Source organism: Microtus pennsylvanicus, chromosome 17 (genome assembly GCF_037038515.1).
Source record: "Microtus pennsylvanicus isolate mMicPen1 chromosome 17, mMicPen1.hap1, whole genome shotgun sequence".
Taxonomy (NCBI): Eukaryota; Metazoa; Chordata; class Mammalia; order Rodentia; family Cricetidae; genus Microtus; species Microtus pennsylvanicus.
Genome location: NC_134595.1, coordinates 17,940,166 through 17,957,649, shown reverse-complemented (window position 1 = coordinate 17,957,649; position 17,484 = coordinate 17,940,166). Strand labels below are relative to the sequence as shown.

General features: G+C 37.6%; 1 protein-coding gene across 3 annotated transcripts in view; it reads left to right on the top strand.

Moving 5' to 3' along the window:
• Window positions 1-17,484, top strand: part of Fer (FER tyrosine kinase) — a 328,203-nt gene that overhangs the window by 141,439 nt on the left and 169,280 nt on the right. For all 3 annotated transcript variants that reach the window (XM_075952223.1, XM_075952224.1, XM_075952225.1), the window contains 2 exons: window positions 7,743-7,946; window positions 16,091-16,213. In XM_075952223.1, coding sequence (XP_075808338.1) covers window positions 7,743-7,946; window positions 16,091-16,213 — 327 coding nt within the window. The remainder of the gene's footprint in view (window positions 1-7,742; window positions 7,947-16,090; window positions 16,214-17,484) is intronic.

Genomic DNA, 17,484 nt, shown 5'->3' with positions numbered 1-17,484 from the left:
ATAGATGATTCTATTTACAATCTTTGCATGCTTAAAATTTTTTGTGTACTTTCTTTTGATGGTCTGCAGATTAAGCCCAGGTTTTCCTGTATGCTAGGCACTCTGTCTGTGAACTGAACCTGGATCCCAGGTTTGCGTGTATGCTGTATAAGCACTCTGACTGTGAACTGAACCTGGATCCCAGGTTTGCGTGCTTGCTGTATAAGCACTCTGTCTGTGAACTGAACCTGGATCCCAGGTTTGCGTGCTAGCTGTATAAGCACTCTGTCTGTGAGCTGAACCTGGATCCCAGGTTTGCTTGCTTGCTGTATAAGCACTCTGTCTGTGAGCTGAACCTGGATTCCAGGTTTGCTTGCTTGCTGTATAAGCACTCTGTCTGTGAACTGAACCTGGATCCCAGGTTTGCTTGCTTGCTGTATAAGCACTCTGTCTGTGAGCTGAACCTGGATCCCAGGTTTGCTTGCTTGCTGTATAAGCACTCTGTCTGTGAACTGAACCTGGATCCCAGGTTTGCTTGCTTGCTGTATAAGCACTCTGTGAGCTGAACCTGGATCCCAGGTTTGCGCGCTGCATAAGCACTCTGTCTGTGAGCTGAACCTGGATCCCAGGTTTGCTTGCTTGCTGTATAAGCACTTTGTCTGTGAGCTGAACCTGGATCCCAGGTTTGCTTGCTTGCTGTATAAGCACTCTGTCTGTGAGCTGAACCTGGATCCCAGGTTTGCGCGCTGCATAAGCACTCTGTCTGTGAACTGAACCTGGATCCCAGGTTTGCTTGCTTGCTGTATAAGCACTCTGTCTGTGAGCTGAACCTGGATCCCAGGTTTGCTTGCTTGCTGTATAAGCACTCTGTCTGTGAGCTGAACCTGGATCCCAGGTTTGCTTGCTTGCTGTATAAGCACTCTGTCTGTGAGCTGAACCTGGATCCCAGGTTTGCACGCTGCATAAGCACTCTGTCTGTGAACTGAACCTGGATCCCAGGTTTGCTTGCTTGCTGTATAAGCACTCTGTCTGTGAGCTGAACCTGGATCCCAGGTTTGCGCGCTGCATAAGCACTCTCTCAGTGAACTGTACCCACAGTAGTAAGCTTGGTTTTTGTAGATGTTGAGTTGTATGAGTTTTAAATTATTTTGGGGAAACATTTCATTTGTTATACACATAGTATAGTAAACAAATGTTTTTTTTCTTAGCCTGTAAGTTTTTTGCCTTCTTTCTTTCTTCTTTCTTTCTTTCTCTTTCTCTCTCTCTCTTTCTTTCTCTCTCCCTCCCTCCCTCCCTCCCTCCCTCCCTCCCTCCCTCCTTCCCTCCCTTCCTCCATCTCTCTCTCTTTCTCTTGTGTGTGATAGTGTCATGCACAGTGTTTAGTTTTGATGAAGAACACATTACGTTTTCTGACTTTGATGTTATATGTAAAAAGCACTGCCCAGCTCAAGATGATGGCAAATATTCATCCTTTTTCCTTCACAGATCTTCACATATGCCTTAAAACAAGGGGAGTTGCTTTTATATGTGGAAAGGGGTGGAGGTCTAAGTTCATTCTTCTCCATTTGAAAGCATATTTGTTTAAAATATTTAGAAATCAGCAATTATGAATCACTGTTTAATTTTTAAAGGGGGGTGGTGGGTTTCAAGACAGGATTTCTCTGTGTAACAGCCATGGCTGTCCTGTTGTAGACCAGCGTGGTCTTGAACTCACAGAGCTTTGCCTCCCTAGTGCTGGGATTCAAAGCATGTGCCACCACATCTGACAAATTTTTAAAGTTCAATTTTAGATAAAATAAGACATATATATATATATCATTTATATATGAAATTTATCATAATAGTTTTTTTAACTGCCATGGCTGTTAGTCTGCATACTTTTTAATGAATGGTTAAATTATGGAGGTAACTTTAAAGCACTCCATTGGGATATTTGGATCCTGACAGAAGGAAGGACATGAGGGAGCTAGCTGAGATGAACTAGGCTCAACTGTGGATTGCTCTGATGTGTCAGCTATTACTATCCATTGTTTGGTTAAGGTCACATTTTAACATCTTATATCAGCTCCCAGTAAGTGCTTTTTCAGCATATGAAGGGAGCCAAATAATACATCATTTATATCCCAGAGCCCGGGACCAGCTCCTCATCCAGTATTTTTCCATCTTCACAAGACTGTCATTTTGCGCTGAGAACTGTTTGCCAGACCCTGCTTCTGAAGCCAGAGACAGAGGTGTTGAGCAGTATTAGCTGCACCTCTTCAAGATCCTTGCAGTCTTAATGGTTCATTTGAGTTAGAAAGCTTTCAAACCATATTGAAATTACTGAGACTTGTTCCCACCATACCAGGAATATTGCCCTTCCTCCAAGGCTCTCTTTATATAGAATTGCTCTAATGTGTGGCTGAGCAGCCCTATTGTTTCTTGTCACAATCATGTGAGAACTGGTGTTACTCCTCTGATCTATATGATGTCCCACCAATTATAGCACTCTTTGAAAAAACATTATTTAAAATCAGATTCTTATAAGTCTTAGTCCAAGTTATTGTTGTTTAATCCAAAGAATTTTTGTTTAAAGATCAAAAGGTTTAAATTAGTCAATCCTGTCTCTATAAAAGTCATTTACTGTATTGACATAAGTATTATTTTAATTTTAAGAACCTTTGAGATAGGCATGGTGGTGCACACCTTTAATCCCAGCACTTGGCAGATCTCTTGAGTTTGAGGCCAGCCTAATCACAAAGTGAGTTCCAGGACAGTCAGGGCTGTTATACAGAGAAATCTTGTAAATGAGGGGAACCTTTGAATGAGAATTTGAACGTGAAATACATGTGCTTCTATTTATATAGAATCATTTGTTTGCATTTTTCTTGAAAACTATATTATAGCTATGTTTAAGCGTTTATTAGTTCAGGATCAGTATTATGATACAAACTTCCCACCACCAGCATGGGGGGAATGTTATTGTTCTCATGTAGTTTCCAGTGTTCATCTTTGTGTCTAGAATAATGTTGTTATTCCCATAACAAGACAAATTAAAATTAAATATTAACACATATTAACCGTCAGTTGTCTTATATTATTCTTAAGGTCTTAATTTACTGTTTTCATTTTTAAAGTGTTAAAAAGAAAATAACAAGGAAATATAAATGTTTCATGTTAGTATAGCCATATGCTAATTTCTTCTGCGTGGTCATATTCAGGAACATCAAAGTTATTCTCTGAGTCGCAAGTTTTGAATTACTTGTATTATATATAAATTTCAAGAAGGGCTTATTGGAATTAATTTTGTATAATTTTTTTGTCTGAACCCACATCTGTTCTTCCATGTGTTAGTTCAGAAGTGTCACCGTCTTGTATTCTGCTGAAGTATGGCTACATGGTGATCACTGCAGTGATCTCCGTACACTTTAGCTGAAGTGTGTGCCGTGACACTGCCAGTGACTGCTAGTGACAATGTGCTGTCACTGATTCTGGGGCACGTTTTATAAATAAATCTGTTTTCTTAAGCACCGAATACAAAGCACAAAACTGAGTTATTCTCTCAAGATGATTCCCCTTCCCTGCCAAACATATTTCATCTTCAAATCTATCAGTAACTTTTTTGATGTTAGTTGAACCTCATATCCGTTCAGAGTTACTGAATTCTCCATACTCTCCCAGCTTTTCTGGGCAGTCGACTGACGAGGGAGAGATAACAGACTGTGGCATCCTTGCTTCTGCCACTGTTCCATCAGGAAGACCCTGAGAATGACATCATATGGATTCCTCATCTTTGGGCACTTTTGCTGTTGGAAAGACTTAGAAATAGTTTCCTACTATAGTATAAACAAACAAACAAACAAACTTGGATTTACTATATTAAATATATTGTGATAAATATGGAAAACAAAGATCCAGTTTTTCTAATTACCTTCTTTAGAAAGGATCAGCTCTTGGTATCAGTTCACAAAGTGCTTTGGACAGATTTCACACTCATTTTTAAATGTAGTGCCCTCTACTTGATCACCCGTGGTTCGTTTGTTGTATATTATTATTTTTATTGTTGTTGGCACTAAAAGTAAAAAGGCCTTCTATACTTACGAAAAATTGTCACATCATGTACATATTTTTAAAATTTAAGTGTCATAAATGGAAGAACAATCACCATAATGTAAAATATGCTTGAGGCCTATTGGATTGGGACATTTTCTTTTTGCCACCAGTAAGATGAATTTTGGGTAATGGTATTTTAGCCCTCTTCAGTGGTACAGATTAGTGAAAGCTATCTTCAGAACTAGTTTTCATTTACTGCCTAGTTATCATAAAGTTCATAATATCAGCCTATAAATCCTTTTATGTGGGTGTTTGTATGCTTACCTTTTACTTATCTTTTACTCAGCTTTCCTTTTCTGGTACAAAGTACGTGAGATAAATGACTCTGAGGGGGAGAGGCTCATTTCAGCTCTTGGAGGAAGTACATGCTCAGAGTTTACCAGCCATGAAGGAGTCTGTGTGTGGGTCCTTTCCAAGGATATGCCACCACACGGTCTATCTTCTTTCCTTTGGCTCCACTCACCATGAGCCTATTAAAAAGTGTAAGCAGAGACTGCTTATTGGTTTCCAGATGCCCAGACTTAAATAATCACACAGAAGCTGTATTAATTGTAACACTTTGGCCAATAGCTTAGGCATATTCCTAGCTAGCTGTTACATCTTAAATTAACCTATTTCTATTAATCTGTGTATTGAAATGAGGCTGTGGCTTACTAGTGACAGCATGTTACTCCTTTGGCAGTTACATGGCATCTCTCTGACTCTGCCTACTCTCTTTCTATATCTCTGTATAGATTTTCCGCCTGACTTTACTCTGCTAAGCCATTGGCTGAATTGGGTTTATTCATCAACCAATAAAGCAATACATATACAGAAGGATATCCCACATCATCTCTCCTTTTTCTGTCTAGTTGAAAAGGAAGGTTTTAACTTTAACATAGTAAAATTATACAAAACAGTTATCAAGCAGGAATTATAGTTACAATATTTAACCCATTTACTATTTGGCAAATTAAGGAAAATATTCTATCATCTATCCTATCTTTGTGAGTCTAAAGTTTTATGTTTAATTTATCTTTTATCGTGAATAAGGAAAACTATAACTATTTGTCTTCAACTCTATCAAAGACCCGAGAAGGATATACTATTACTTAATTAAACAGGAAATGCATTGTAAGCAACTTCTAAACTTTTAGAAATGACAGAGACCTCTTGTTGTCTGGACAGTCACCCAAAGCTCTTCTGTAATGTTGGGGCATCCATATTCAGCCTTCAGGCCCATAGCATCTGGCAGACTTTTCCATGAAGCAGGAAATTTAAGATCTGTTCTGTCTTGTACTGGCAAAGTTCATCAGTTGCTTTTTTCTGTGTCCTGCATAATGTCTGGCAGTTTCTTCTTTGAAGCAGGAACCCTGAAGGGCCATCCCATCTTTTGGAAAGTTTAGCAGTCATTTTTCTGTGGGTCCTACATGTCCAGTTTATATAGCATACCATCAAGTAGTCCAGGCAAAAGCAGTTTCTTGCCCAAATGGCTATCAAACTCCATAAGGAGCCTCTTTGATGCCCATCTTCCTCTTGAAGTTATTGGTGCTGCCAGAAGCAGACATGTTTCACTGTTGAGAAAAGTCTAAGTTCTTAAAACCTTTAAATGTCATTTTCTGTAGGTCTTTGAAGTGTTGAAGATTATTTATGTAACTGAAATATCTAGAAGGCCTAATTAACATGACTATAAATTTGACTATTATAAATGACTATTAATCTGTAATTTTTAATTATACATTACATTTTTAAATGAGCTGCATGAACACAATACCATAAACAAGAGCAGAAATACATATACACAGTGTAACAAAATCAACTGTAAGTTTGTATCAATAGAACAAAAATCTCTACCAATATAAAGTATTTCATCTCTGTATATCATATCCCCCCGTCTTTTAGAGATTGACTGTGACCATTAGTCACTTATAACCAACCCCATTTAAATGAAAATAAACATTTATAAACAATCATTTTTGGAATTTGGGCATAGTTTTCTCCAAACTACTTCCTACTGTTTGTTGGGTGAAGTATTTTTAGGGCTCGCAAAAACATTTTGGGGGAGAGTCTGGTTTCATCAAACCACATTAGTCTGGAAGGAATCCACAGGTTCTCATCTTCTATGGAAACAAAAGCAGAATCTCTTTTCCAAATTAACATCCTTAGACTCAAATTTTGAAGTCAAGACATCTTTATGTTGGTTTAGTTTAGCAGCCCCTAGAATCAAATGTCTCTCTGCAGTCAAAAAATTCAAAGAAAACACAGTAAAATGCGTAATCCAGACTCTGTGTATTTTCCATCTTTACATGACTTATTTGTCTTTACTCTATTACTTTTTAATATTTATTTTATTATCTTTGCTCCTTTAATCTTTAACTGTCTGTACTTCTCTTTCTGTCTGTACTCCTTTTCCTCTCTCTCAAACGTACGTGCATTTTTTTAAACACACTGTGACTCATTCAGAGGTTTATTTTTGTCTGAATCTGTCTTTGTTGCATATCTGTAACCACTTTCTAACCAGGAGCTTTTCTTAAAATGCTAAGTGGCATGGCTTACCGGTGACAGCATGATACACCTTTGGCGGTTACATGGTGTCTCTCTGACTCTGCCTACTCTTTCTATATATCTCTGTTCAAATTTCTTGCTGACTTTGCTCTGCTAAGCTATTGGCTGCAGCAACTTTATTCATCAACCAATAAAAGCAACACATATACAGAAGGACATCTGACATCAACAAAGTCTTCAACACAGGGCTTTTGGAGGACATTTTATATCCAAACCGTAATTTTATTATTGATCCTGATTTTTTCAAACTTATGGTATGTTTTCATGGGGATCTTTAATACTGTATTCTGAGAACCATAATAATTGGTGTAAAATGTTATACCTTACCCATGAAATACTCCAATAGTACAAGGCAGTTTAGTTCTTGTGAATGACTAGAATACAAGAGAAATTGTGACCATAGCATGTTTAATTTCATCACCACTAATTTCTGGAATTTCACAGCATCATAGCTAGCCCTTGCTTATTTCTGCTCTTTATTATGAGCATGTAACCTCCTCAAACAGTAGGTGACTTGCTTTTCTTCTGTTTCATGACTTACAATCATTTCCACTTGTGTTGTGTTATATCCTGCTCATTTTCTTTCCCCAGGGATTTATCTGCATAGCTTTGCAAAACCAAGGCCAACCTTGTGACAGAGTAGTGGCTTAACAGAAGTAAGGTGGAGGAGCGAGAGAGAGTACTTAGCCAGGCAGCTCGAGGTTGAGCCGAGACCCATTCCTGCCTACCATTATGTACAGTGCATAGCCTGAGTAGTCCAGAGTTAAGTAATTCAGTGAAAAAGCAGGTTTAATGTGTTTGTTATAAATTTTTATGAATATACTTCCTAATTTTTCTGATTGATAAATATTGTTTAATAGATTGATTTTATGATAAGGGGAATAAGGGTAGGACTGCAAACCTTAAACTAATGTTCCAGTGCATGATGGAGAGAAAGTATTGAAGGACATGTTTTTGTGCTAGACTTCGGTCCTCGTACTTCAGAGGATATTTTCCTTAGTAAGTGTTATCATTTAATTTTTAATTGACTGATGAAATCAGATCATATGTAATAAGTATTTTTACTTGCAGTGAATTTTATTAGGACAATTTTTTTTTCTAACTTGGTTTTTAAAACATTTGTTCAGCTCTCTGACATGATCTCTATGAGTGAGAAGCCCCTGGCGGAACATGACTGGTACCATGGTGCAATCCCTAGGATAGAAGCCCAAGAGCTTCTGAGGCAGCAAGGAGACTTCCTGGTACGCGAGAGCCATGGGAAACCTGGTGAATATGTCCTTTCCGTGTACTCAGATGGCCAGAGGAGGCACTTCATCATCCAGTTTGTTGATGTACGTTCCCGGTCTACTTCCTGGGTATCTACTGATGGAATCCACTGTGGTATACGTGAAATGTACTGATGGATGCTCTATAAGAAATGCTTGCCACACTATAAGTTTAACATTGGAATTTCTTCTTAGATCCATAAATATGATGCTCTAAAATGGATTAAAATCTTAAATCATAATGAGAAAATATCATATTTAAAAGTTAATAAAATTAAATTTAAATGTAAATATATAGGAGGTTGAATTTGAGTAGTAACGTATTTTAAATTAAAAATAAAATTAATGTAAATACCATGTATTTTTCTTCCTATAGTAAAACACAGGATTATGAAATGTGTACTTTTGAAGGCACTTCTGTAGCTAGTTTCAAACTATGATATATTTTATTGAGTGAAATACTTTTTTATTATTGATCTTTTTCAGTTTTTTATAATACCATTTGATATTAATAAACAATAAATAGAAAATTATAAAGAAATATAAATGACATATTCACGTTATTCTAAAACTAATTTACTTTTTGAGCATTTAGAATTGCTAAACTGCTTTCTTTTAAGAAGTTGTTTATGATTATTGTGTGTGTATCATGTTGGGGGGAAGGCTGGTGCTGCTATGCACATATGTGGAGGTCAGATGAGAGCTCTCAGATGTTACTTCTTTCCTTCTACCTGTGGGTTCTGGGGACTCAGACTCAGATCTCCAGACCTTTGCAACAAATGCATTTATGCATTGTGCAATCTTGTAGGCTCCAAGTTTTGCCAAACCACTGTCAAACCATGCCCTGTTATGTTGTCTTTATTAAGCACTCAATAGATGAATAGTAATTTTGACATTTTTGCTTTTACTGATTGAGAAATTTATAGTGGCTATTTTTTGCAAATGGAAGAATTGTTGCTTGTTTTTATTGTATTTCACTCCATCATTTCAAATTAATTGCATTTGAAAATGCCTGTTGACAGTGCTTGAGTTTCTGTTGCAGCACAAGAGTGATATTAGTTAATATAGAAAGATTAAGCCATGACATAAACAGAACCTGTAGGATTTTAAGGACTTAGTAGCTTACATACATATCAGTTTGAACTTAGGGTTGACTGAGCCATGAAATTTAGATTGACAGGCAATGATAAATAAAATTAAAATGAAATTTATTTTAAAATAAAACTTTGAAAGTCTTCCTATAATGGCATTGTTTATTCTCTTGTTCATTCTTTCAGGAAATATTTATTGAGTATTATGTTAGGACTAAGCATATGAGTCAGCAACAACATAAAAGTAACACAAAATTAGAGGTGGTATTTAACATATGAAATTTAGTAGTTAGATAAATATGTAAAAGAGGTACTAATAAATCTTAAGGGAAAGATAGACTGTAATATAATAATGGCAGAATTCAATACCCAGCCTTCATCAGTGACCACATCATCTAACTAGATAATCAGCAAAGGAAAACTGGAGTCAGCCCATGTTCAGACACAATGAACCTAAGACACTTTAGAGCAGTACATCTAACAGCCATTGTCTAAACTGCACCCTGAGCATTTTCTGGAACAAGTCACATGTTGAGCTACGAAAAATATCTTAACAATTTTTAAAAAAATTTAAAGTTCCTTTCTGAGAACTTTGGTGTAAATCTAGAAGTCATCAATGGGGGACACTCTAGAAGCAGCATTAGATACTTGGAAGTCAGACACTGTCTTGAGGAAACAAGCCACTGAAGACATTAAATGAGAAGTATAAGATTCTTGAGGCAAATGGAAATACATTACACTAAAACTTACAGACTATGGCAAACACCATTGTCAAAGGGAAATTCTTAGCAACCAGCACCAACAAACATTCATAAAACAGCAGCAAGACTTTAGCTGGAGACCTTTGGTGCTTCCTAAAGAAAACCAAGAACCAAATCAGTACAAGGCAATGTTAAACATCGGAGCAGGGATAAATAGAATACTTGGGAAATGCAAGGACAAATGGAATATGTTGGCTTTTGGAAAAGATAGACTTAAAAAGCCTTTAGCTAAGTGAAGAACAGTACTCGGTGTCAGAAATGAGTGTAAGGCATTGCAGCCGACATTACCAACAAACACAGGATCATTTGAAAGGACTGTGAACAAGTATAACAACAGGGAAAATATCAGTGCTGGTGAGATTGCTCAGCTGGTAAAGGCACTTGCCACCAAGCCTGTTGGACTCACGTGGTGGAAAGAAAACTGAGTCCTGAAAATTGTTCTCTGCCTCACACAGACCCATGCCCTTCCCCCATACGTGAATAAAAAGAAAATCTAGAAGACCAGAAAATTCTGTGCTATGTAGGTTACCAAATTTGAATAATGCATATCCCCCCCCCCAGTTGTTTGAATCAGAGTCTTACTGTGTAACCGTGGCTAGCCATGAACGTGGGATTTTTCTGTCTCAGCCTTTATGAGCCCTGAGATTGAATCAGTAATAAATGATTATATTTACTAAAATGACAATAAAAATTTATTAGTAAAATTGCCATTGAATCACTTTTTCAAATTAATCAAAGAAAAACCCAACACTTGAGGCATTCCTATAAAATCTACCAATATTTAAAAGACTAGTGCCAGTTTTCCCAGAGTATTTAAAAAATTGAAAAAGAATCCTTAAAAACTTACACATGCCTATACTAGATAAGAAACAATCTCAGAATAAATTTATAGACCAATACCACGTATGAACATAGACATAAAATGTTAAGTAAAATGCTGGCAAGCTGCATTTCATGGCACATTGGAAAAGATCATTCGCTGTGATCAAATGATGCAGGAATGCTTTAGTGTAAAATAGCTGATGTATTAACAGAGCCAAATGCAAAAACATAGGGAGCGAAATTTAAGTAGACACTAAAAGCATTTTACAAAATTCAAAATTGATCCATGGTAGAATACCCTACACAGTTCAGGGAGGAAAGAATAACTGCAGCCCAGGGAAGGTGATTATGGCAAACCCACAGCTAATGCCATACCGAGTGGAGAAGTCATGGAGAGCTTCCTTCTAACTTCTGGAAAAGACAAGGTTGCCCATTGTCATTGCCTTTTGTCAACATAGGATGGAAAGCCCTTGCCAGAACAATTGGCAAGAGAAAAAGAAATAAAGGAAATTCAGAATAACAAAGAAAAAAAGCAATTTGCCCTTGTTAAAAGATGACCTGATTTCATGTGTAGAGATTTCTAAAAGACATTAAAAAAAAAAACCCTGTTGGAACTAATAAGTTCTATAAAATTTAGTATCCAAATCAGCACCCCAAACACATTTGTATTTCTGCATGCACTTGATCTTAGCTGAAAGTCTCAGTGATGATCATATTTCTATATGCTGAGAAAACCTACCTATCCCCCCAAAAGTGAAAATGACAGTTCCGTTTTGAACAACCATAAGCACTCACCACAAATTTAACAGACAAGTGAAAGGAAAAGAAAAATTTAAAACATGGATGAAGGATCCTGAAAATCATACAGATATATACACAGATATCCTGTATGCATAAGGAGATCAGTATGACTAAAATGTCCCCATGTGATATACAGACTTATCAGCAAAGAATTATGATAAATAATCTCAAAGTTCATAAGAGACTATAGATAAACCTGGATAGCCAAAACAGTCTTGAGCAAAAAGAAGCTGGGGCATCACATAACCAGACCTAAAAATGTACGTTTAAGTTGTAGTCATCAAAGTGACATTAAAAACAGAAAGAACCAGCTGGACAGTAGTGGTACATACTTTTAATCCCAGCACTTGGGAGGCAGAGGCAGGCAGATCTCTGTGAGTTCGAGACCAGCCTAGTCTACAGAGCGAGTTCCAGGACAGGCTCCAAGAAGCTACAGAGAAACCCTGTCTTGAAACAAAACAAAACTATATTCCAGTGAGCAGAATAGAGAGGCAGAAACCAACCCACACATTGTGACCAGCTGATTTCTGTTGGGGTCAAGTATACACCATGGCTCTGTTAGGTAAGTGGTGTTGGGAACATTAGATGCCCATATGTATAAGAATGAAACTGCTCTTTCTTACAGTAACAAATATCAAATCTATTAAAGCTTATACATAAAATCATAACTTCTGAAGCTGCTAGAAGAAAACAGGAGAAATGCTTTAAGATACTGGCCTGGGAAGTGGTGTTTTGATATGTCCCCAAATACAGACTACAAAAAGATTGTTTGCTGTGTTTATGTCAAACTAGCAAAACTTCTGCACGAAAAGGAAGCCATCAACAGAGTAAAGAGGCAGATTAAGAGAATCAAGAGAGCATGTTCAAACTATACAGCTGAAGAGGTTATTCCCACAATGTGTAAGGAATTCAAGTACGCCAATAGCACAAAACCGAATAAACCAATTTAAAAAGAAGAAAGGTCTGAATAGCCTTTTAAGCAATTTTCTATTTTTCACAAAATTTATTGAGAATATAATTATATCACTTTCTCCCTTCCCCTTCTTTCCTCCAGACCCTCCCAAGTCTTTTCTCTCCATCTCCTTCTATGTTCCCTCCTTTCTCAAACTGATAAATGCATGCACTCATGCATACATACACTTGTGTATGCAATCTATAAATACAGCTTGCCAAGTCTTCTTGTTGTTTATGTGTGTGTGGTTTGGGCCTGACCACTTTGTATTGGACAGCCATCTAGAGGGCTCGTCCCCGGGAGAGGCTGGTCTCCCTCTCAACCGTCACCTATTGTCTGTAGTTCCTTGTCCAAGGGTGTGAACACCCTTTCACAGTGACATTTCTGTCTTAGAAGAGGAAGTACAAATGGCAACAGTCATTCATGGAAGATGTTCAACATATGTAATCATATAAATTAAAACCACCAAGACAGCATGTTGTTCTTGTGAAAATGTCTGTTTTCAGAAGACAAACTAAGAGTAAAAACTGTGAGGAAATGAAGGGGAAAAAAGAGGTCTTTATGTGTTTGAAATGTTAATTAGCATAGCTGTTATAAAGGTCATTGTGAAGCTTCCTCAAAAATCTGAGCACAGAATGACATGATCCAGAAGCCCTCTTCCTTGGATCACATGGCTAGTTGAGGTGAACATGTTAAAAAGATCTATTTCCATTGTTTCCCCTACACTATTCAGAATAGTCAGTGTCACCCTAAATGTCCCATAGCTGGGTAAAGAAAAGGTGGTGTTGAGTGTGCACCACAGCATACTGTTCAGCCACAAAAAGTTTGAAATCCGGTCATAGCTCACAGTACGGGTGTGCTGGGATCATGTTGTCGTGAGAAAGAATCCAAGTGGAAGACGCTAGCTGTGTGGGGGCCCAGCGTTGAGTGGTCACTACAGAAGTTGGGAAGAGTAGGAGGAGCGGTCCATCAACAGGTCCAGTGGTCCAGAGTTATTATTTGAAATAGGAATAAGTCCTGGTTTTCATGGCATAGTTGGTAGAACATAATTGACAACAATGCCTTATATATGTCAAAATAGAAGACTTTTTATGTGCTAACCATAACGAAATGAGCAAAGTTTCAAGTGATGGCTTTGCTGCTTCCTGAGTACCCTGTTTCCAGACATAGCCGTGAATGAAAGTATCACATTGTAGTTCAGATATGGAGAAAGCTTTGGCCAATAGCATGTGTTTTTAAATTAGGAAATGGAAAGAGATTAGATATTGATCAAGTTCATTTTGAGGTGATTATATCTCTGCATTACTTAGCTTTATTATTGCAGTCTCCAGGCTCTAAGCCACGTTTTAAATTCATGCTGTGAGTCTTCATGTGCAATAAAAAGCCAACATGTTTTTTGCACAACAATTCTGAATTTGTGACTTATCCTGTATAGTGGATTTTTTTCCCATTATATAGTAATCATGCAGCCATCATTAGGATAGGGCAATAACTACTCTGAAGTTTATATATCATGGTAGATTTGAAGTTTCATTCTGTATGGGCTTCAATTTAGTACTTATTATTAAACATTTTACTTTGATATCTAATGCTCATGAGTGTGTGAACTTTCTTTTGTTTGTAAGCTATCTACTTTGTCTCCTTTACAACACGCAGTCATTCATGTCATTCCTATATATTTATTTCTACACGTCACGCCATATATGGAGCATAGGGCTATCACACTGAGCAGAAGGTGAACAAATTTGTTGCCTAATATCCCTGCGTTCTAGAAGGGAAACAGATAATAAAAAACGTATGTTAAACTGGGGCTGGAGGGATAGCCCAGAGGACCCTAGTTGGAGTCCCCCAGCATCTGTGCTAAATGTCTCACAACCACCTGTAACTGCAGCTTGTGGGAATCCAGCACCCTCTTCTGTTCTTTGTGGGTATGCACATACCTTTAAGAGTAAATAAAATATATGTGATGATAGGGTCAAAGAATTATAGTCATACATTCTAAGGAGAAAATGTCAATAAGGAAAAGAAGGTGATAAACTAGGAGGTGAAAGTGGAGATTGTATATTGTGTAGGTGGCCAGAGTTAGCGTCACAGAAAAGATAATTTGATGAAAGCCTGGCAGAGAAGCCAGTAAAGGAGATATTACCTGTGGGGCTGACTGTCTTATAAATTAATTCATGTAGCAAACCACTCTGAGGAAGGAGTGCATATCATATTTTAGAGCAAGAAGGTAATTACAGGGCCTGGAGACTAATGATCCAAGGAGAGATAAGTAGAGAGACAGTGGTGAGCTCAGATTAGCATCCGTCTTTGTCCTTATGTGGAGGGAAGAGAGACTTTTAAGCAAAGCAAAGGAGAGATCCTTAGGGACAACATGCCCTAGTTGCTGTGTTAAGAGTAAATTGAAAGAGGAAGATGTAGAAATCGTTTATTTGTCGGGAATGTTGTTGGGCTTGGTGTCGTTAGTGCATGCTGCACTTCCATGATATTCCACAGGCTCATCTCCCGACTGCTCTGTGCTGGGGAACTAACTCCCTTTCCGTGGGAGTTTAGTCTGTTTTATCCAGCTTCCTGCTGTTTCTCACACACTCTTTCTCAGCCGGTAGCAGTCACCCCTGCTTCTCCTTTCTGGTTTTATGAGATTAGAAAGTTCAATTTCTTAATAGTTATCTTAAAATGCTTATTTACATCTGTATCTGCATACTTCCTGTGTGTTCAGTTAAGCCCAAGGAAGAAGCACACAGAAGCTTCTAGTACTTTGCATCACAGTCGTCTGGCATTGAAAAGTGCAGCTACTGCATTCCTTCTGTATTTACTGCTGTCGATTCTTATACCTAACTACTGGTCTACTTAAAGAGGAAATCCAGGAATCACATGACAGAGTGTGAGAAAAATGTTCTTACCTGGCTCAGTCATTAAGAGAGAATATGCCTTTTTTTTTTTTTTTGGAGACAGGACAACTTTGGAGCCTGTCCTGGACCTAGCTCTTGTAGACCAGGCTGGCCTCGAACTCACAGAGATCCGCCTGCCTCTGCCTCCTAAGTGCTGGAATTAAGGTGTGGAGGACAGAGTTCAATTAGGCTCCCAACTGCCTGTAAATCTAGCCAGTTCTGGCTGTGTTCACATGGCACATGCATTTCCGATAACAAAATAATTCTTCTAAAATGGTGTTAAGCTCTGAGCCTGCTGATCTCTAAGGCATTGGCACTGATACTCTTTATTTCTTTATCTTCATTTCTTGTGTGAGTGATGTTTGAATCTTTATTTATTGGCCAATACTACATTGGAGTCCTGTCTTAGAAAAACCTATGATATTAGCAAATAAAAATGATTTTAGGTATTAAGTTATTTATTGTTGTATCAGGCACCCTCAAACTTTGGACAGTATTTTTGGTACTGAACGTTTATTGAATGGAGCATACATGGAGAAACATGCTAACATCTTCCATATGTCTAAACTTGAGTGAACTGCTTGTTTGCTTAGTCACCATTTTAGTAAAATGCAATTCTGTTATCCTCTCTTTATACTATAATAATGATGTGAGTTATATGTAGTTTGAAAATTTTTCTGTCAAAAGATTTGGCAGTGGACTAGAGTTTCATTTTTCTGTCTATTTTTAATTTTTACTATCTAACAAGTGTGTGGTTGAGCATTGTTAAATATGTTTATGTTGCTGTATACTGACAGCTCTCCTTAAATAGAACTTGACTCATGGATAAAGGTGATGTTTTTTTCTGAAACAATGGCTTCCTAATAATTCTGCTTTGTTGTTCTCCCTCTAGAATCTGTATCGATTTGAGGGCACTGGGTTTTCAAATATCCCTCAGCTTATAGATCACCACTTCTCAACAAAACAAGTCATCACCAAGAAGTCTGGGGTGGTTCTTCTCAATCCTATTCCTAAGGTATGTTGAACTCCATTTTTTGTTTGTTTGTTTTTTTTTTTGTGTGTGTGTGTGTTTTTAAAGAATACTCATTAGCGCTTTTCACAGTGAAGAAAGTTTTTAAGTTATGTGTTAAAGTCAGCATAAATCACTTCTGTGAATACCACTAACTCCTGGCATAGCTGGAATACAGACCTGCTTTAGTTTTATTAAGATGAATAGCCTTTCTGCTCAATATTTGCTAGGATACATAATGGTCTCATTTCTTTCTTTTCCAATTCATCTTGAAAGATGTAAGATTCGTGCTTTGAAAGGTTCTAGCGAAAGATTTGAAGATGAACACATGAAAGAACACGTCTAGCAATTAGGAGTTTAGTCCAAATTTGAGGTTAGAGTATGAGATTTACAATGCAGCGCAAGTTTGGGACAGTTTGAAGCTATGCTGCTCTTCTCAGAAACCATTCCTTCCCGGGCAGCCAGGTCAAAGGTTGCTTTAGGTCATTTTGACCCCTAAGATCTATCACTCAGTTCTTTGATGTGCTCCGAGACGTGTGAGATAGAAATGGGCATGAGAAATATCGGCATGTTCCAGCCAGCACTTGAGGCACCTGGACCACAACAACAGTGGCCCCCATGAGCCGCTCAGCACTTGGAGTATTGGGGAATGGGGTTGGGTATGGCAGGAGCCCTTTCCATTATATGTATGTATGTGTGTGTGTGTGTGTGTGTGTATGTATGTATGTATATATATATATATATATATATATATATATATATATGTATATATATATGTATATATGAATATGAGCAGTTTTAATTCAAAGTGACAGTCCCAAGAATGCTGTTATAATTGGAAAAATTTTAAAGTTACTGTGTTTTCCCCTTGTCAGTCTGGAAAATAATGTCTGTTTAGAGTGATCAGTCTCAGGACTTTACCATTAATACATCCAAAAAAGTAAATACAGTTCTAACGCAGTATTGCCCCTGCAGTGTATCCCCCAACATTTACTTCAAATTCATCTCATCACACCTAACTTCAGTTCGTTCTTCCCTCCTTCCACCCGACTTCCCAGAAGCCACAAGCCCAAGGTTACCTTTAACGTCTTCTACACCAGCTTCTGCAGTTAGATGACAAGAGTTTTGTGTTCTTAATTAGCAGTGTGAACTTCAGTCCCAGTGTCTCCTATTATGAATCAACCTCAATTTAAAACACATATTTACCCATGTTAGGCTAATACAAAATAAACTGTTCATACATATCTTGATGCTTGGCTTCACAAGCCAGCCAAATA